Source organism: Sus scrofa, chromosome Y (genome assembly GCF_054392235.1).
Source record: "Sus scrofa isolate SSC_HxYL_T2T_F1_AM1 chromosome Y, Sscrofa_HxYL_maternal_Yorkshire_Landrace_v2.0, whole genome shotgun sequence".
Taxonomy (NCBI): domain Eukaryota; kingdom Metazoa; phylum Chordata; class Mammalia; order Artiodactyla; family Suidae; genus Sus; species Sus scrofa.
The window spans coordinates 9,826,446-9,846,332 of NC_139402.1; the positions used below are offsets into that span (position 1 = coordinate 9,826,446).

General features: G+C 52.6%; 1 protein-coding gene and 1 long non-coding RNA gene across 7 annotated transcripts in view; both read left to right on the forward strand.

Moving 5' to 3' along the window:
* LOC102166569 (transducin beta like 1 X-linked) overlaps positions 1 to 19,887 on the forward strand; it is a 247,535-nt gene that overhangs the window by 199,289 nt on the left and 28,359 nt on the right. For all 6 annotated transcript variants that reach the window (XM_021080268.2, XM_085009015.1, XM_021080269.2 and 3 more), the window contains 2 exons: positions 15,263 to 15,408; positions 18,770 to 19,037. In XM_021080268.2, coding sequence (XP_020935927.1) covers positions 15,263 to 15,408; positions 18,770 to 19,037 — 414 coding nt within the window. The remainder of the gene's footprint in view (positions 1 to 15,262; positions 15,409 to 18,769; positions 19,038 to 19,887) is intronic.
* LOC146394355 (uncharacterized) lies at positions 6,494 to 12,411 on the forward strand. Its single transcript, XR_014836129.1, has 2 exons — positions 6,494 to 7,015; positions 7,961 to 12,411. It is a non-coding gene; the product is annotated as an uncharacterized LOC146394355 (long non-coding RNA).

A 19,887-nucleotide genomic window follows, 5' to 3' on the forward strand; every position in this document is an offset into this window, starting at 1 on the left:
CCCACTGATCTACCAGGGAGCTCTCCTGTTTTGTTTTTTTCTTTTTTTTTTTTTTTTTTTTTTGGTCTTTTTGTCTTTGTTGTTGTTGTTGCTATTTCTTGGGCCTCTCCAGCGGCATATGGAGGTTCCCAGGCTAGGGGTCTAATCGGAGCTGTAGCCACCGGCCTACGCCAGAGCCACAGCAACGCGGGATCCGAGCCGCGTCTGCAACCTACACCACAGCTCACGGCAACGCCGGATCGTTAACCCACTGAGCAAGGGCAGGGATCGAACCCGCAACCTCATGGTTCCTAGTCGGATTCGTTAACCACTGCGCCACAGCAGGAACTTCAGCTCTCCTGTTTTGGATGTATGTCTCCCATGCATTCTGTCATGGCATCCCACACCTATTACCAGGGCCATTCCCTGACCACTGCCTCTACCCTCCAGAGAAAAGCTTCCTCTGCCCCATGGTCTTATCCCAGTTTAGTATAGAAACGTCAGGAGTTCCCACTGTGGCTCAGCAGGTTAAGGACCCGGTGTTGTCTCTGTGAGGATGAAGGGCTGATCCCTGGCCTTGCTCAGTGGGTTAGAGGCCCGTCGTTCCCGCACGCTGCAGTGTAGGTCACAGATGCGGCTCGGAGCAGGTACTGCCGTGGCTGTGGCATAGGCCCTGGCTGCAGCTCTGATTCCACCCCTGGCCTGGGAGTTCCCATATGCTGCAGGTGCAGCCATTTAAAAAAAAAAAAGGAAAAAAGATGGGTAGACACAGAAACGCCAGCATCACATTCACCTGTTCTCCAGAGTATCCTTCCTAGGAGCTCCATCTTTAGTCCCCTCGTCCTGACGTCTCCAACAGCCAGGCACCCCCCTGTATCTTTGTGTTACTTCTGTCCCCGCGGCTTTGCTGTAGTGACAGTGGCTCCCGCTTATACAGCCAGGCATGACTCTAAGGACTTGACCGATAAAACAGTTACCCCCTAAGGAGTGGGTACAGCTGCCTCCAGCACTGACAGGTGAGACACCCAAGGCTTGAGAGGGTACCAGCTTGGCCACGTCACACTGCCAGGAAGTCATAGAGCTAGGATTCAAAAACGGGCCCTCAGACTTCAGAATCTTCCATTTAAACGATTTTTCTTGATGCTTAATGTAGTGAAATTGATGTATTTTCTGACATTTAAACTCCATCTTCCTAGAATAAACCCCACTCGGCCTGGACATTTTGTCCTCTTCAGATGTCAGTGGTGTCCCTGAATGCTCTTTGTTCCCACCGTGGTTTACTCGTGTTTATTTTACCACGAAAAGCGAGGCTGTGCTCTTCCTGTTTGAATGTGCGCATCGGCTTTACTTTTTAGGGTGACACCAGCCTCATGAAACGAGATGGGGACTCCACACCTGCTTTGCTCAGACCCCGTCTCCTGAGTTAGGGGTCTCCTCTAGATGCATCTGTAAAAGAGAGAGAACACTTAGTCTCTGTTCCAGTGACTCGTTTCTCTCTGTGTGTGTTGCAAAAGCAGCCATCCAAAATACATCGTTCTCTTGTGTCCCGGGGGGGTTGAGGATCCAGCATGGTCACAGCTATGGCACAGGTTCAATCCCTGGCCTGGGAATTGCCCCATGCCACAGGCATGGCCAAAAAAGGAAGAAGAAGAAGAAAAGGAAAATGAGAATAGCTGTGTGTCAATAAAACTTTATTTACAAAACAGGCTGGGGGCCAGATGTGGCCCACAGGATCTGCCTTGCAGACTCTTGTCCGAGACCGCAGAAATTCTTTCCCTCCCGGAAACCTGGAGCCCGGCCTGTGTGGTGTGTGCTCATTCCCTGCCTCCTTCGAAGCTTGTGTAGCTCCCCCGCTTATGTAAATCCCCGGCTCTAGCTGGATTTCCCCTCCTCAGTTCTTTCGCACCCTCTGCATCAGTTTTTGCCATACTTGCATACACCTAAAAGTATTTGGTTAATATTTACTACCATTTTTCTTAAGGTGAAGCAGTGACTTTTTCCTAAATTTTCAAATAGACCTGTCCATGTGTTTGCCTGATGCACATTAAAATAAATAGTCATTAGATTTTCAAATATTTGCTCCTGTGCCATGTGAATTATCTTAGGTCCCATTGGAGAATGGGTGTCATCTCGGGATCAGAACAGTTGCCATGATTTTCGGTTCTATAACTGTCTCTCGATGGCTTGTCTCTTGGGTGGTGGCACTGCCCCAGGTGCCAGGGCTGAAAGGACAAGGGGCGTCTGTCCCAGAAGCTGATAAATGTTGGAGGTGCATGCCAAGGAGCACAGGAGAGGTGCAGAGAGAAGGAGACCCTTGGGCTGGACTGCTCGGCAAAGGAGGAAGATCGTTTGGAAGCAACATCAGGAGCCTGAGTTCACACCACGAGGCACAGCAAAGCCCAGTGTGTTTAGGAAGGAGGGACAAAGGCGACAGGATGAGAGGGCAGAGGAGGAAATACTGGCACATTGGGTTGGCAGAGGAGAAAATACTGGCACTTGGACGCCAGGCTGTCCAAGGGGGACCCACTGATTCGTTTTTGAAGGTAAATCTGGAGACCACGTGAGTAAAGGATGACACATCTGCTCAGAGAAGCTTGAGAATCAACCACAGTGCTGGCTGTGGAGACCACTGAGCCATCGCAGGAAATGCTTGTATTGTATTAAGAACGAACAGGGGTGCAGAATTCTAGGACCATAACAATTACAGGTAATAATGAATTTGCCCAGGAAAGAGCAACTGCAGGAAGCCCTCCCGTGTGACAACGGCTGTTGTGTTGGGTGTATAATGTGTGACTTATTATCCCTAACCTTCCAATTGCTTTCTCTCTTTTCCCCCCAAGTCATATGATAGTTTTTAGTGTTCCTTTTTTCTTCTCTTTCTTCTTCTTCTTGCTTTTTTTTCTTTTTCGGCCACACCTGCTGCCTATGGAAGGTCTCAGGCCAGGGATCAGGTTGGAGCCACAGCTGTGACCTTTGCCACCACAGCTGCTGCAACGCTGGATCCTCAACCCACTGCAGCAGCGCAGGAATTGAACCCACACCTCCACAGAGACAACTCGGATTGTTAACCCACTGCGCCCTAGCAGGAACTCCATTTTTGGTGTGTTTTGTTGTTGTTGTTTTAAAGATTTTTATTTTTTTCTACTATACTTGGTTTACCGTGTTCTGCCAATTTCTGCTGTGCAGCAAAGTGACCCTGTCATACATGGGTATATATGCCTTCTTTGGAACTCCGTTTTTTCACTGTAACTTTGGGTGGTGCTGTCCCCACTGTCAATCTCCAGGTTGGCAGCCTCGCTCATCTTGCACCACTCGCACAGCTGTCGAATCCAAAAGTCACGAGGGTTCCGCGCTGTCGGGGCAGTGGTGCCAGGAGGAGCTGGAGCTGAGGTCTGGGCGAGCAGCCCCGTCTCCAGACCCCGGGAGCTGCCGGCCGGGAGGAAGTAGCAGCCTTGCTTTAGAAGCTGACTAGTGTCCTCTCCTCCCACGTTTAGGGGGCGTTGAAAGCCTGGTCAGGGGCCTGCGCTCGCCTCACCCCCCACCCTGAGGTCCACGCTGGATGTGAGAAGGGAAACCCTGTTTTAACGCGGTCCTGCTGGTATTTCTTGGGGGCACCGTCCGAGACGCTTGTGCATTTGACATGAAATCCAGTGTCACGGCGGCTGAGCGAGAACAGGTCTGCGGCACAGAAAGCCGCGCTGCCCGCGGGCGGTTTTCTGTGGCAACATTTCAGAGAATGAGGGCAGAAGGCAAGGGCTGGGTCTTGAGGATGTTTCTTTTTTTAAGATAAACACATGGAAATGTTAAGTGGATCAGAATGTGTGCAGTGATGCAGACGCCGCGATCCGAAAGAACCTCAGCACGCGTGGGTGCTTTTTCCCGTGGATGAACCTGGAGGTTCCAGTTAGGAACTGCTCCTCGGGCAGAAAATGTAATCCTCGGGTGAGACTAATCCATCCCTTCCAAAAAGAAGTGAGCCAATGATAAATGAGCCCCGTAAAATGAGAGCAGGATTCCTTATTCTTCCGCCTTTTCTGTTTGCAGCTTTTATCGTGTGTGCGCGCCCGCGTGCGTGTGTATGTGTGTGTGTGTGTGTGTGTGTGTGTGTGTTCTCCTGTTTGATTCATTTGATCCAGCTACCACATCACCACTCCCGGCCTCCCTTCCATCTTTATTTTTATTGGTACCCTCCCCGCCCCCACCCTGAGTCACCCTGTCCCCACCTGGAAAGGAAAGCGGGCAGCTGTCCAGGCAGCGGCAGTTCTCTGGGGGAAGGAAACCTTTATGATCCAGGAAGCACAGGAGATGCTGCACTGGCTTCGCCAGCACGGGGATGCTCCAGAGCCAAGGAAGTGCTGCGTGGACACCAGCAGTCCACCGTCTTGGGTTCAGAATGACGCCGTTGTCCAATCCCTTCTCCATAGCCAGGTGGACTGGATGAGTGCGTTGGCCAGGGGCAGCTTGGCATTCATGAATCGTCGAGCTGGACCGGTGGCCAGAGTGGGTGACCTGTCTCTCTCACAAGGCAGCTTTGGCGGGTGCACGGAAACCACATCCCAAACCCGCCAGCCGCGCGCTCGAGCATCTGTGTCTTCAGTTCCTGTCCGGCAGGGGGCGTGCCTGCCTGGCACTCCTGCCACCTTGTAAAGACATCGTCTCCGTTCCCTTCTCTCTATTTCTCAGCATTCTGACCGTGCACAGGATAAGGTTTCTGAGGCCCTGGGGGCATGGCGAGGCCCCTTGCTGCGGGAATTGTAAATGACAGATTCTTCTTTCAGGGGCCTTAATCGTTCTGTGTCGTCACTCACTCACCTCCATGAGTTAAGATCTTGTGTGTCTTACAACCACTATGGAAAACAGGGTGGAGGTGCCTCAGAAAACTAAATACAGAACTACCATGTGACCCAGCAGTCCCTCTTTGGGGCATATATCCAGACAAAACTTCCCTTGAAACAGCATATGCACCCATATGTTCACTGAAGCATATTCACAATAGCCAAGACATGGAAACAACCTAAATGTCCATCGTCAGATGAATGGAATAAGATGTGATGTATATACACGAGGGAATACTACTCAGCCATCAAAAAGAACAAAATAGGGAGTTCCTGTCATGGCGCAGTGGTTAATGATCCAACTAGGAACCATGAGGTTGCGAGTTCGGTCCCTGCCCTTGCTCAGTGGATTAATGATCCGGCGTTGCCGTGAGCTGTGGTGTAGGTCACAGACGCGGCTCAGATCCCGCGTTGCTGTGGCTCTGGCGTAGGCTGGTGGCTACAGCTCCGATTCAACCCCTAGCCTGGGAACCTCCATATGCCGCGGGAGCGGCCCAAGAAATAGCAAAAAGACAAATAAGATAAAATAAAATGCCACATCTTTAAAAAAAAAAAAAAAAGAACAAAATAGTGCTATTTGCAGCAACATGGGTGGAACAAGAGACTCTCCTACGAAGTGAAATGTCAGAAAGAGAAGGACAAATACCATATGCTATCACTTCTATCTAGAATCTAGTATAAGGCACAAATGAACCTTTCCACAGAAAAGAAACTCACGGACTTGGAGAACAGACTTGTGGTTGCCAAGGGAGAGGGGAAGGGAGTGGGTCAGACTCAGAATCTGGGTTAATATATGCAAGCTATTGTATTTAAGTGGATAAGCAATGCGATCCTGCTGTGTAGCACCGGGAACTGTATCCAGTCCCTCATGATGGAGCAGGATGGAGGATCATGTGAGAAAAAGAATGTATGTATGTATGTGTGACTGGGTCACTGGGCTGTACAGTAGAAAACTGACAGAACACTGTAAACCAGCAATCATGGAAAAAATAAAAATCATTTACAGTAAGATAAAATCCTGTGGGTTTGACTGAGACAGTGAGGTCATTCTTTCCTCGATGTAGACTTTGAGACTGGAAAGGGACCTCGGAGGCCCCCTCATTCCACCTGCTCGTTGGTCATGGAGGCAGGTGAGGGCCGGCTCGGCCTCGGGCACCTGGCGAAGTGCCCTCTCCATCAGCAAAAGGAACCCGCACCAAACTCCACCACCGCCTCTGCTCTTGTCTCCTCCACCACCGCCTCTGCTCCTGTTTGTTTGCTGTCCCTTGTTCCTGACACAGGTCTCTTTATACAGTTCACCGTTTGCTTTTTCACACGGAAACCATTTAGCTAAGTTTTCAAAATGTAGACCTCATTTGCAACGTATTTTGTTGGAAATTGACATATAAATGGTGTTACCTGATGAGATGATTTTCCTCCTTTTGAAGAGTGCTGCCATGTGGAATCATTTAGAGGTTTCCGAACACGTTTCAGCAGTCTGTGGTGTGTGGGTTCAGAGCATGCACTTGCTCTGATGGCCACTCGCTGGCCTTTTGCTGTCAGGGAATCTCTTAACGGCTCTGTGACTCAAGTTCCTGCATCTGTAAGAGGGATTTTTTTTTTTTTTTAATTGAAGTGTAGTCGGTTTACTGTTGTGTTAATTTCTGCTGCTCAGCAAAGTGATTCAGTTATAGGTGTAGACCGTCTGCTTTTAATATGCGTTTCACTTTGTGGCTCAGGGGTAACGAACCTCACTGGCATCCATGAGGATGCAGGTCTGATCCCTGACCTCACTCAGTGGGTTAAGGATCCTGCGTTACCGTGAACTGTGGTGTAGGTCTCAGACACGGCTCGGATCTGGCATTGCTGTGGCTGTGGTGTAGGCTGGCAGCTACAGCTCCAATTCGACCCCTAGCCTGGGAACCTCCATATGCCACGGGTGCAGCCCTAGAAAAGCAAAAATAAATAAATAAATAATTCTTCTTAAATAATGTGATTGTTGTTTAACGCTACCAGGCCATCTTTGGTGTTCTAAGACTGTTCCTTGTGTGACCATCATTTTCGTCTAAAAGCTGTTTTCCTTCTCTTGGGCCATTGTACCTCAATCCTTTGTTCCTGTCCTTCCTGCGGTCTTTTATTCTGAAAATGAGGCCTCAGTTTCGTGCACTTTTTTTTTTTTTTTTTTTTTTTTTGGTCTTTTCGCCCTTTCTAGGGCTGCTCCTGTGACCTACACCACAGCTCACGGCAACGCCGGATCCTTAACCCACTGAGCAAGGCCAGGGATCGAACCTGCAACCTCATGGTTCCTAGTCGGATTCGTTAACCACTTCGCCACGATGGGAACTCCTCATGCTCTTTCTCATCACCCTTCCTTGATAGCCACCTCTCCCCGTCTCTTGGCCGTTGTGTCAATCCACCTCGAGCCCAGCGGCTGTGCGGAGAGCGTGCTCTGTGTTCTAAAGTCCATCAAGGTGGGCTTCTGCCTTCGAGGAGCCTCAGTCTGCTGAGGAGCCCCGAGGTGAGCGGGCACGCGGGGAGAGCTGCCCTGTGCTCCGCACAGGGCCGGGCCCGGACGGCTTCCGTGGAGGAAGGATGCCTGGCGGTGGCCGTGGGGACTGAGCAGGGGCAGTGCTGCTGCCCGGGGAATTGAGCGGCAGGGTGCGTCAGCCTCCCACTGTCCGCACCGGGCACCGGGTCCTTCTTTGGCTTGGAGAGCCATCCTGAGCAGCCTCCGTGAACCAGGTGCCAGTAGCCCCACGTATAAACGCCCTGTGACAGGCAAAAGTATTTCTAGGAGTTCCTGTTGTGGCTCAGTGGGTTTTGAACCCAACTAGTGATCCATGAGGATGCGGATTCGATCCCTGCCCTCGCTCAGTGGGTTAAGGATCCGGCGTTGCTGTGAGCTGAGGTGGAGGTCACAGATGTGGCTCAGATCTGGCGTGGCTGTGGCTGTGGTGTAGGCCAGAAGCTGCAGCTCCAGTTCAACCCCTAGCCTGGGAACTTCCATGTGCTGCAGGTGCAGCCCTAAAAAAGCAAATACATAATTAAATAAATTCCAGGAGTTCCCGTCGTGGCGCAGTGGTTAACGAATCCGACTAGGAACCATGAGGTTGCGGGTTCGGTCCCTGCCCTTGCTCAGTGGGTTAACGATCCAGTGTTGCCGTGAGCTGTGGTGTAGGTCGCAAACGCCACTTGGATCCCACGTTGCTGTGGCTCTGCTGTAGGCCGGCAGCTACAGCTCCGATTCGACCCCTAGCCTGGGAACCTCCATATGCCGTAGGAGCGGCCCAAGAAATAGCAAAAAGACAAAAACAAACAAACAAACAAACAAACAAACAAAAAAACCAAAAAAAAAAAAAGAATAAATAAATTCCAGATTCTGCCCAGTGTCTTCCTCTGGAGCCCAAAGTCCCTCTCACTTGAAGAACCACAAACCGCTGTTCTAGACCAAGAGTCCAGACTACAGCAACGGCACCGAGGTGAGGCGGTGAGAGTTGGCCCAGGCTGAACACAGAGTGAGAGGGTCAAGGGCCATGCCCAGGCCTGTGAGCCCTAGGCTGCTTTTGAGGAGGGTGAGTACCAGGCTCCTGGTGGCGAATCAGCAGAGCTGCTGTGATGGTGTCATGCTCCACTGAATAGCACCTGTAGAGCTTGGGTGCTGCTGCCTGGCACAGAGGGAGCGCTCAGGAAATGCCAGGCGCTGCTGTTACTGCCCTTGCTTCAGACAGAGTAGAAGCAGAGCGTTTTAGAGTCTTCAGCTGCTGGAACAAAAATACCTCCAGGGAGTGGCTTAGGAAAGATAAACATGGGTTTCTCGCTGTTCTGGAAGCCGAGGAGCCCAAGGTGCCAGCAGATTTGCTGTGGCCTGGTACACAGCCGGGAATGTGTTGTGGGAAGAATTTTCGATTTACCTACAGATATAATTGTGGAGTAAATTTTTGCTCACGTTAAGTGTGTGTATCTTTGGGGGGGGTGCGTGTGTGCATGTGTTTAAGATCAGATTGGCACACTTTTCCTGTAAAGGAGCATGTGGTACATATCTTTGACTTTATGGGCCGTACTCAGCTTTGCCTTTGCAGTGTGGAAAAAGCCACAGACAGCACATCAACCCGTGAGCATGGCTGTATTCCACCAAAACTTTATTTGCACAACAGCAAGATCCTATCAGACAGCACAGGGACTATATCCAGTCTCTTGAAAGATAATATAAGAAAAGGAATGTGTAGGAGTTCCCGTTATGGCTCAGCGGTAATGAACCCGACTAGGATCCATGAGGATGCAGGTTCCATCATAGCCTCACTCAGCGGGTTACGGATGCAGCGTTGCTGTGAGCTGCAGGAGACGTGGCTCAGATCCCGCGTGGCAGTGGCTGTGACGGAGGCTGGCAGCTGCAGCTCCACTTCAACCCCTAGCTGGGGACTTCCATAGGCTGCCGGTGCGACCCTAAAAAGAAAAAAAACAAAAAGAAAACACAGACTTTATTTTCACACAGGCGGTGTGAGCCCCAGCTTGCCTGTCCCCGACCTAGACAGTTTTCATAGCGAGCCCACTGGCTTGGGGTGGCTGTCAGTATTTCAAGTATCAAGTCCATTAAATACTTAGTATAAGCGTCTGTGTTGAATACCTCAGTTCGGTGCCCTTGGTATTTGTTCCAGCTGAAAATGCAGAACCAACGAACGGCCCTGCGGCCGGAGTAGGACATGATCTGCTGAATAAGCACTGTTTGGAGGGTCAGGGAGGGATCATTTAGCAGGTTTTGCTGATGCATCAGGCCAACATGAACCGGGCAGGATGGTTCGCTGCACAGCTCAAATGGTGTGTGAAGCCGTTTGTGAAAGGGCTGTGGTTTAGTGGCTTTGCAAGAAACAAAGCATGTATTTGGTTTGTTGTAAATCTATTTTTATTGCCTAGTTGGAGGCACATTCATGCACTTGCTACTCTCCTCTCTCACGAGATGAGAGCACCTTTCACCCCAGATGGAAAGGATTTTACCCTTCGAGGCCTTTTTTTAAATTTTTTGAAACATACCTTGTTTTTATTGAAGTCTAGGTGCTTTACAATATTGTAGTTTCACGTGTACAGCAAAGTGATTTGATGACACGTCGGTATATATGTTGACATTCTTTTTTATCCTGTTCCATTATTATTCCAGTTCCTTGTGCTATACGGTAAATCCTTGTTCATCTGTTTGATATATTGTAGTGCATAGCTTTTAATCCCATTTTCCCAATTTATCCCTTCCCCCTGCCTTTCCCCTTTGGAAACCATAGTTTTGTTCTCTAAGTCTATGAATCTGTTTCTGTTTTGTAGATAAGTTCATTTGTGTCATACTGTAGATTCTACATATGAGTGATATTAGACGGTGTGTGTCTTTCTCTGTCTGACTGCTCTTGGGTCTGATCATCTCTAGGTCCCTCCTTGTTGCTGCAAATGGTATTACTTCATTCTTTTCATGGCTGAGTAATATTCCATTGTATATGTAGATTGCATCTTCGTTATCCATTCCTCCTTGAATAGACATTTAGGTTGCTTCCATGTCTTGGCTATTGTAAATTGTGCTGCTGTGAACACTGGGGTGCATGTATCTTTTTGATTTGTAGTTTTGTCTGGTTATATGCCCAGGAGCGGGATTGTGGGGTCACATGGCAACTCTACTTTTAGTTTTCTAAGGAACGCTCATACTGTTCTCCACAGCGGTCACACCAGTTTCCATTCACTCTAACCATGCAGAAGGGTTCCCTTTTCTTCACACCTTCTCCAGCATCTGTTATCTGTAGACTTTTTGATGATGGCCATTCGGACTAGTGTGAGGTGGTACCTCATTGTAGTTTTGATTTGCGTTTCTCTAATAATTAGCGATGTTGAACATCTTTTCATGGGCCTGCTGGCCATTTGCATGTCTTCCTTGGAGAAATGTCTATTTAGGTCTTCTGCCCATTGTTTTCCATTGGGTTGTTTGGTTTTTTGTTATTGAGCTGTGTGAGCTGTTTTTTATATTTTGGAAATGAATTCCTTGTCAGATGCATCATTTGCAAATATCTTCTCCCATATCATAGGTTGTCTTTTCATTTTGTTTGTGGTTTCCTTTGTTGTGCAAGAGATTATAAGTTTGATTAGGCTCCATGTGTTTATTTGCTTTTATTTCTATTACATTTGGACACTGATCTAAGAAAACCTTGGTACAATTTATGTCAGGGAATGGTCTCTTCTAGGAGTTTTATGGTGTCATGTCTTGTATTTAAGTCTTTAAGCCATCGTGAGTTGATTTTTGTGTCTGGTGCGAGAGTGGGTTCTAACTTGATTGATTTGCATGTGACTGGCCTACTTTCCCGACCTGCTTTTGCTCCCTGCTGAAGAGACTGTCGTTTTCCCCATTAGATGTTCTTGTTTCCTCTGTCGAAGGTGTGTGGGTTCATTTCTGGGCTCTCTATTCTGTCTCGTCCATCTGTATGTCTGTTTTTGTGCCGATACCATGCTGTTTTGATTATTGTAGCTTTGTTGTATTGTCTGCCATTTGGGAGGGTTATGCCTCCAGCTTCGTTCTTCTTCCCTAGGATTCCTTTGGCAATTCTGGCTATTTTATGGTTCCATGTAAATTTCAGGATTCTCTGTTCTAGTTCTGTGGGAAATGTCATGGGTGACTTGATAGGAATCACATTAAATTGGTAGGTTGCTTTGGAAGGTATCACTGAACTCTGTATCCTGCTCCCCTTTAACACCTTCCCACACCTGCCCTTGAGCCAGACGTGAGCATTTCTGTCGCTGACCTTCCATTCTTTGGTCCTGCTGATGTCTTGTTGAGCAGAGGGAGGGGTGCACAGAAAGCTGCGGAGGCCTAAAGGCACAGCAGTTGCAGCACTCTGGCAGGCTGCAAAGGCACATGCTCCTTAGCCCTGGACTGGGATTGGGGGGCAAGGGTGCTGGAGACTGGACCAGGCCTGGGGAGGCGCATCCCTTCTGGAGATGCCAGCCTTCCAGCTGTCAGTCAGTTGTTCAGGTCCCGGTTGGTTCCCCTGTAGAGCTTTATCCTGCTGAGTCATCGTTTTGCTCAGCGAGCGGGGCATTCCTTCTAGCCGACTGCTTTCAGCCCTCCTCTTTGCAGAAGCCTCAGGCTCCCACATCCGCCATTCGTCTTCACGGCTGCACCCCCTCCTTTCAACAGTCCTTCCCTGAGGATTGTCATCCGCATGTTCTAGAAATGGAATCTGCATCGAAGAGCAGAATCACGTGGAGAGAGAAAGTTATGCATCCAAACTGTATACTTAGCCTTTAACCCCCCCCCAAATAAAGAAAAAGAAAGACATTGAGAACATGTTCAAGCCCTGGGTTAGAAGCAGGTTTGCACCCTGTTCTTTGCAAGCTGCCTGTGCTGCCCCTGTGGTTGCTGTTGCTGAGAGCACCAGTGGTCTAGCTGGGCGTGGACACGGCATCCACGCAGAGCAGTGAAGAGCTTTGCTTCCTGTGGGTCAGGTCTTAGCATGAGCGAGGTGAAAAGGTGAACCCTGGCACCTCATCGTCAAGAGCTGAGATGCCAGCTCAACCTCTCATCGTATGTACGAACCTTGGACAGGTTGTCCTGCTTCTCTGACACTCGCCCTGCGCGTGTGCAAAAGAAAAACACCCACTCTGGGAATTCCCCTGTGGCTCCCTGGGTTAAGTACCCAGTGTTATCACTGCAGTGGCCCAGGTTGCTGCTGTGGTGCGGGTTCAAACCCTGGCCCAGCAACTTTCGCATGCTGCCGGTGCCGCTAAAAAACCCACAAAAAAAAACAAGCACACACACAAATACACCACCTCTGAACAGCTGCTGTGAGGATTGAGATATTGGACACACAGGTTTGGTTGAAGGTGGAAACGTAGTCAGGATTTACTGTATCTTGTGCACCTCGAGTAGCACTTCCACGGCCCAGTGTCGTTCTGGGGAGTAAATGAGTGGCTGGGGGCGTGAAAGAAACATGCTGCTGTGGACTGCATTTCGCCTCCCCTTCCCCCCAGAAAATGCACACGGCGAACCGTAATCCCCAGTGTGAGATGCGGAGGTGGAGCCTTTTGGAGGGAGGAGGCCCTCATGCGTGCGATTGGGGCCCTTGTAAACGAGGCCCCGGGGGAGTTCCCGTTGTGGTTCAGTGGGATAAGAACCCGACTCGTGTCCCTGAGGATGCAGGTGTGATCCCTGGCCTCGCTGAGTGGGTTAAGGATCCGGGGTTGCCATGAGTGGGGGTGTAGGTCACAGATGCAGCTCGGATCCGGCGTGGCTGTGGCCTAGACCGGCAGCTGCAGCTCCGATTCCACCCCTACTCCGGGAACTTGTATATGCCACTGGTGCGGCCCTAAAAAGGCGGGGGGCAGACAGGGAGCTCTCCACCACGTGCAGTTATGGGGAAAAGACCATGTCTGTGGGCCAGGAAGTGTGGGCTCCCGCCAGTCGCTCAGTTTGCCTTGATCTTGCACTTTCCAGCCTTCAGAACTGGCGAACATGCTGCTTGCACTCCCTGGTCCGTGGTGTCTTGTTGTGGCTGCCTGAGTGGCCCAAGACAGAGCCCAGGAGCTTGATTCTCTCCCACAGTTGCTGTCAGTCACTGAGATGTGTTCGTCAGGAGCCTGGTCAGCAGTCAAAGCCGTGCTCGTGGAACTCTGTAGATGTTTCCAGGTGGAGTTTGCGGTGGGCTCAGAGTGGTGTCCTGCTGCCCGAATGCGGAGCTAGTGGCTAGGTTCAGTTACCCTCGAGCGATCAGGGGCTCCGGTCTGTAAAAGGGAGCAGAGGGCAGGGGTTGACTGCACGGGTTACAAGAGGCTGCACTGAATTCGAAGGGAGTTCCTAGAGCAGAGCCTGGTCACGTGTGGGTGCCGAGTACCGGCTGCCTGGTGTTGGGCTTATTGTTATTACTGCAGTGGGCGTAGGCCTGCCCTAGACCTCTGGGAGATCCCAGGAGGATAAGACAGGGCCTGCGGTGCGGTGCTCTGTCCCATCCGCGGGTGGAGACACGAGGGGAAGAGATGGTAGGAACCAGGTGAGTGGGGTTGTCACCGGGAAGAATTCCTAGGAGAGAAGGCTCCACTGTGGCCCAGAGTGGATACGGAGGAGTCCGTGAGATGGTCCTGCTGCATCACTAGCCTGGGATTTTTCTACTCTGCCCCTTGCTGGAGACCGAGGGAGAAAAGCTTGGGGATGAGCTTCTGTGTTGGGTGGCAGAGACCCAGGGCATAGGGTCATTGGTTCTGTTGTGGCGGGAGTGGGCGGGGGAAAGGAGGGCAGAGAGAGAACAAGTTCGAAGGAAAAGATGAGGCTGAATGTAAAGGGCCTTTGCTCCTGCCCTTCCCGAGGGGCCCTGTAGGGGGCGCCCCTCTGTGCAGTCTAACGTCCATGGTTACAGTCTGGAAGAAGAATATACAGGAATTCACAGCGGCTACGACCCTGCTCTTGACATGACGTCCATCAACTGCATATTCTGCCGATTCTTAATAACCGGGCCAGGGGAGTGGGCGGGAGGTAGGTGAGGAGGAGGAGTGGAGCGAGAGAAGGGGAGGGAAGTGACCGCGGGCAGAAAGCCTCTCCGGTGGAGGAACATTCCTCTCTGGAGAGCGCTGCGTTTATTGCACAGTCCGGCTCTTTTGGTAACAGGGCAGGATGGTGATTGGGACGAAGCGGGGGAGGGGGCGCCAGCTGCCTCCTTGGCTGATGAAGGTGGCCTCCTAGGAACTGAGTGTGGGAGGCAGTGTGCCGCCCAGCCCCCCAGTACGTAGGATGGGTGGGTGCTCATAGAAGGGACGCCTTGGGTGCAGGATTCCCAGGACCCCCGCAGGTGAGGGTCTGACAGAGCAGACACCCCCACCCCCACCCCGTGAACCCCCAGCGCCTCCTGTCTCACCCCGTGTGACCTCGTTTCCTTGAAACAGGCATTGCTTCTACACCCTGTCACCACCTTGACTTGGCTCCCAGTGTTTTCATTCAAGCACCTCCATCCCCACGGTCTCTGCGATCTGTGTTAGCCGCAGCTGCTTACAGAGGCAGTAGCTGAGGATTCCTGAGGGAAGAGTCTCCCCTCTTTCTAATTCCCCAGCATCGCTTAGCCAAGGGGACATGCCCAGTGTTTTGGTAAAACAACAGACAGAAGCATAAGCGTCTGGAAGGAGCCCTGCAAACCCAGGTCGAAAGCCTGGAGTCTGATTTCTGTAACATTTAACCCGCGCAGACTCCAGCCTCTGTTGTGCTGTGAATAAAGGCTCTCCCTTTACAGCTGTTTCTCGCCGGCGTGCGAGCACACACGCCTGCCGCGCTCTCCATCGCTCCCTCTCTCTGCCTGACCCTGCCCGCGACGGCCCAGGGCAGCACCCTGGGTCCTACAGCCAAGTCTCCCTGCTAATGAAGTGCGTCTGAAGTCGGTGGTGGCGCCTTCGGGTCTCGGTGGCTGATCCCTCCGCCCCCAGCCCAGGGCTCACGGAACCCGGGCCCCTCTGTCTTGCTGCAGGTTTTTCCCACTCGGCCTTCACGTTCGGTATCGAGAGCCACATCAGCCAGTCCAACATCAATGGGACGCTAGTGCCGCCGGCTGCCCTCATCTCCATCCTGCAGAAGGGGCTGCAGTATGTGGAGGCCGAGATCAGCATCAACGAGGTACGTGCACCCGGGGCGGGCGGTCAGCGCCCACGCCGCGCAGGCCCGGGGAGCATGGGAGAGCCGGGGAAGCGCTTTCCTCTCCCTCGCTGTTAACACCTGATCCGCTTGGGGGACGCGGGTCAGTGACACCCAAGGCGCAAGCCTCCGAGGCCGCTTAGACGGTTGTGTCTTCCATATCCATGCGCACATCACCGGCTGTTGACTGATGGTCACAGTTACACGGTACTTTGCCAGATCTGAAAACCACTCAGCAAATTTGCAGGCGCTTTATACAGTCGTTCCTGGGCATCCAGAGAGTTTGGGTCCAGGAGCTGCCGTGGATGCCAAACCCGAGGTGTTCAGATCCTGTATTCGACCTTAAGCTTGAGCGGATTACTCCGCATCCGCGGATTTTTCCGCATACGCGGACTTTTCCCCATCCGAGGAGAGTGAACATAGTAGTGCAGATATTGGAAAAAATCCGCCTGTAGCAAACGTGTGCAGGTCCAACCCGTGTTGTTCAAGGGCCAGCGGTACCTCAGGGCGGTGTGGCCTTTGCACATGCGCAGAAAATGCTCTCCCGCCTCAATTCCTTCAAGCAGGTGGGTTGAAGAGGGACCCTGTGAAACGTTTGCTTAGAATCTGTGGTCCATGTCACGGTGCAACCAGTCAGGGAGGAGAGAGGACGCCTCTTGTGTTCAGGAGCATTTCAAGGATGGTTTCATTACTGTGCTCATTGAACAGCTGCTGGGGGGAAGGGGGGAAGGGGGAACAGTAATTAAACTTTAAGTTGTTCTGATATGTTTGTGTCCCCTTCCTCTTTGTGGATTGGGACACTGGGTACTTGGACCAGTGTTATCCTCCCCCCCCCCTTTTTTTGGCCACACCCATAGCATTCGGAAATTCCCAAGCCAGAGATGGAACCCTGCCACAGCAGCCACCGATCTTTAGCCCCACAAGCCCCCAGGGAACTCTCTGTCCCTGTGTCAATGGCTTATTCGAGCTCCCCTCCCTCCTGTACTGCTTTGCCCTCAGGATGGTCCTGTGAGGATGCCCGGGCTCCCTGTGGTGCCCCTGGCCTCCTTGCATGTGCATCTGGGTCCCTGCTCTCTTGACCCCTTGCTCCTTCACCCCGTTTCTCCCTCCGTGGTCGGGCTGGCTGGGCTTCCCCAGCGTCCCCATGTTCTTCTGCACAGCCGACTTGCCCCGTGCCCACGCCCCCCTCTTTACCAGCACCCATCCCAGGGTCGCCGGACCCTCCAGCAGCCCCTTCCAGGGCCACAGCAGCCTTGGGGCCCATCTGCCTGAATCCCTCCACAGCCTGCTCCATCCCCTCTTCCTCTGAACTAATGTTCTCCTTCCAGGTCTGTCATATTCACGGCGTTTAAGTCCACTTTCCGCTTAGCTTTTAAGCAGAAGTCCCGTAGCTTGGGTTCTGTCACGTGGATTCCTCTGCCGTCGTCCACAACCCCGCCTCTCTGTAAACACCCGAGTGTCTTCCTACCCTTTGCTCTTTCTTGCCTGACAACAGGCAGGCTCCTCTTTCCTTTTCTCACATGGGATGCCCGCGATCTTCCACCGGCAACTTGAGGCCCCTCTAGGGTCTGTCTACAAAACACATCAGCGTGGGGCTGGCGGTACAAGACCCCAGAGGTCCCCCCAGCTCTCAGATTGTATGATGCTGCTGCAGTTGGATTTCCCTGCCCCCGGTTTCCGTGGCGTCCATTTGAGAAGCCCCCATACCTACCCGCCCTTGGCAGTTCAAAATCCCACATGTTCCAAGAAGGATGAAAGAGCGTCGAAGTTCCCGTCCTGGCTCACTGGTTAACGAATCTGACTAGAAACCATGAGGTTGCGGGTTCAATCTCTGGTCTTGCTCAGTGGGTTAAGGATCCGGCGTTGCCGTGAGCTGTGGTGTAGGTCACAGATGCGGCTCGGATCCCGTGTTGCTGTGGCTGCGGCGTAGGCCGGCGGCTACGGCTCTGATTGGACCCCTAGCCTGGGAACCTCCATACGCCATGGGAGCGGCCCTAGAAAAGGCAAAAAGACCAAAAAAAAAAAAAGAGAAAGAAAGAGTATCACATTTGTCACGTACGTTTCCAGCCGTGAAAAACGAGGCAGCTTGCTTTTAAAGTGGAAGCTGGGAGATGCTCTGTGACTCTGGGCAGTCACTACCTTTTACAAAATCGTCATCCACGTGGGGTGTGAGTTTGTGAAGAAAGGGGTGACATAGAAGCTGGCTGACCAGTCGGTCAGCACTGGCCCCTCCATGGCCGTAGCCAGGGGGTGAGGTGACTGTCTTCTTTTTCCCATGTTCTCTGTTGTTTTATATTGTTTCATTATTTCACAGTTTATAGAGTAACTAGTGGTCAGCTGGGGCGATATTTCACTGCGACACCGCACAGCTGAACCTCAGGTCCTCAGGTCTTCCTAATTTATGGGGAATCGGGCGAAAACATGTTTGCCCATCCAGCAGACGCGACCGAGAGGCACCAAGTTTCATGTGACTCTAACATTTGGCGTATTTCTAAGGAGAGAACCCTGTCCCATTTTTAAGTGTGCCTGGAAATGTTTTCCTTGTTGATAGAAACCAGAGGTTCAAAGGAAGTTCCAAAAACAGGAATGGGAGCTCAGCCGTGCTGTTGGGAGGATAGTGCATGCATGTGGGTCTGCTCCCTGAGCCCAGGGAGTCCCTTCAGGTGGCAGCGTGTTTATTACGGGGGGCAGGTGTGTCAGGAATCCAACCCTGCGAGGGGCAGGGAACTCTCCTGGGCCTGAGGTGTCCAAAGAGAGACCTCTGTCACATGAAAGGGGGGTGGCTCCACACTTACCACGGGCCCCAGGCAGGCTTTCTTGCCTTGGGCAGGGCAGTCTCGACACTTGGGGGCCAGATCCTTCTCTGTCCCGGCTGTCCTGAGCTCTGTGGGATGGGGAGCAGCATCCCTAGAAGCCCAGGTGTGACAACCCCAAATGTTTCCAGACCTTGCCACATGTCCCCAGAGGGGTAGAATTACCCCACACACACACCCCCTTTTGAGAACCCCTGCCTCAGGGTGGCCCTCTCCTGGTGAAGTTGAGTGGAAGGGTTCGGGGGCCCCTACAGCAGAGGTTGGTGTTGACCCAAACTTCGGGCCCCACCTGGGGGCAGCGATTACACCCGGTCCTCCGTGGGTGCTCACCCTCGCCGCTCCCACCGCGCTGCCCACCTGGGATCCCGGCAGCTGGCTTGGGATCCTCGGGACTCCCGACCGGGGGCAGCATCCCCCGAGGCAGCTCCGGGTTGCTCTCATTCTCCCCGGCCGCACCTGTCGGGTGGGAGGGCGGAGCCCGGCCGGGAGCCCTGTGCAGGAGCTGACGCTGTGCCGGGCTCGGTCCCCAGGACGGCACGGTGTTCGACGGCCGCCCCATAGAGTCCCTGTCCCTGATCGACGCGGTGATGCCCGACGTGGTGCAGACGCGGCAGCAGGCCTTCCGGGAGAAGCTGGCACAGCAGCAGGCCAGCGCAGCGGCGGCGGCAGCGGCGGCAGCGGCAGCAGCCACGGCGGCACCGGCGGCCCCGGCAGCCGCGGCGGCTGTTTCCCAGCAGAATCCACCAAAGAACGGCGAGGCCACGGTGAACGGCGAGGAGAACGGAGCGCACGCGATAAGTGAGTGCCGGCTCCGGAGCCTCGCTCTCGGCGGCTCCCCTCTGCTCTCTGTCCAGCCAGGTCCGCGCTGCTTCGAGGCCCCGCCTCCTGCGCGGTTGCTGGGGTGGGTGTCCAGGGTTTGCCTCCTCTACCGCCAGGAAGGTTTGGCATCGACATCCTTAGACATGTGTTTTTTACCCACGTTCGCTCAGCTTCAGGAGAGGTGTCCTGAGAGCTCATGTAGCGTGAAAGGTAGTTTTCTTCCTTGTGATGATGGGCCGGAAAGGAAAGGATTGTCGGTGGAGGCCCCGCCGCATCCTCCAGCCTGGCAGTCAGATGTGATGTGACACTCAGAGCTCATGGTCTCTGAGAGGGCCCCGGGCTCAGACAGCAGGTGCTTCTTTGGGGCCTGCCAGAGGGTCCCCGTTTGCTTAGTGCCCAAAAGTATGTGGCAAATAAATGAGAGGCTACCGTGTTTACCCAGACACTGTGACTGCTTTTAAACTCCGAAAGTGCTCGGAGGTTTACGTGCAAAGAGTTTGTGTGTGTGTGTCTGCGGTGTGAGCCCATGTGTTATGCATGCATGTGTGTTCTGCCTTGTTTGAAAGTCATCTCCCTCCGAGCAGCCGTGCTGCCTGGGTCATCATCCATGGGCCCAGGGAAGGCGTTCTTCCAGGCCTCTCTGGTAGGGTAGAGGGGCGGCTACAGCGTTGAGCAGGAAGCCGAAGCCAGGGCGGGCTGCGATGCGGATTATGTTACAGCAGGATGGCTTAGAGGCCATCTGTCGAGTGTTGAATGAAAAGACCTCCCACCAGCAGGGCCCGTAGTCACTGTTATCAAGGTCCAAAGCGATGGGGCAGAGAAAGGAGAA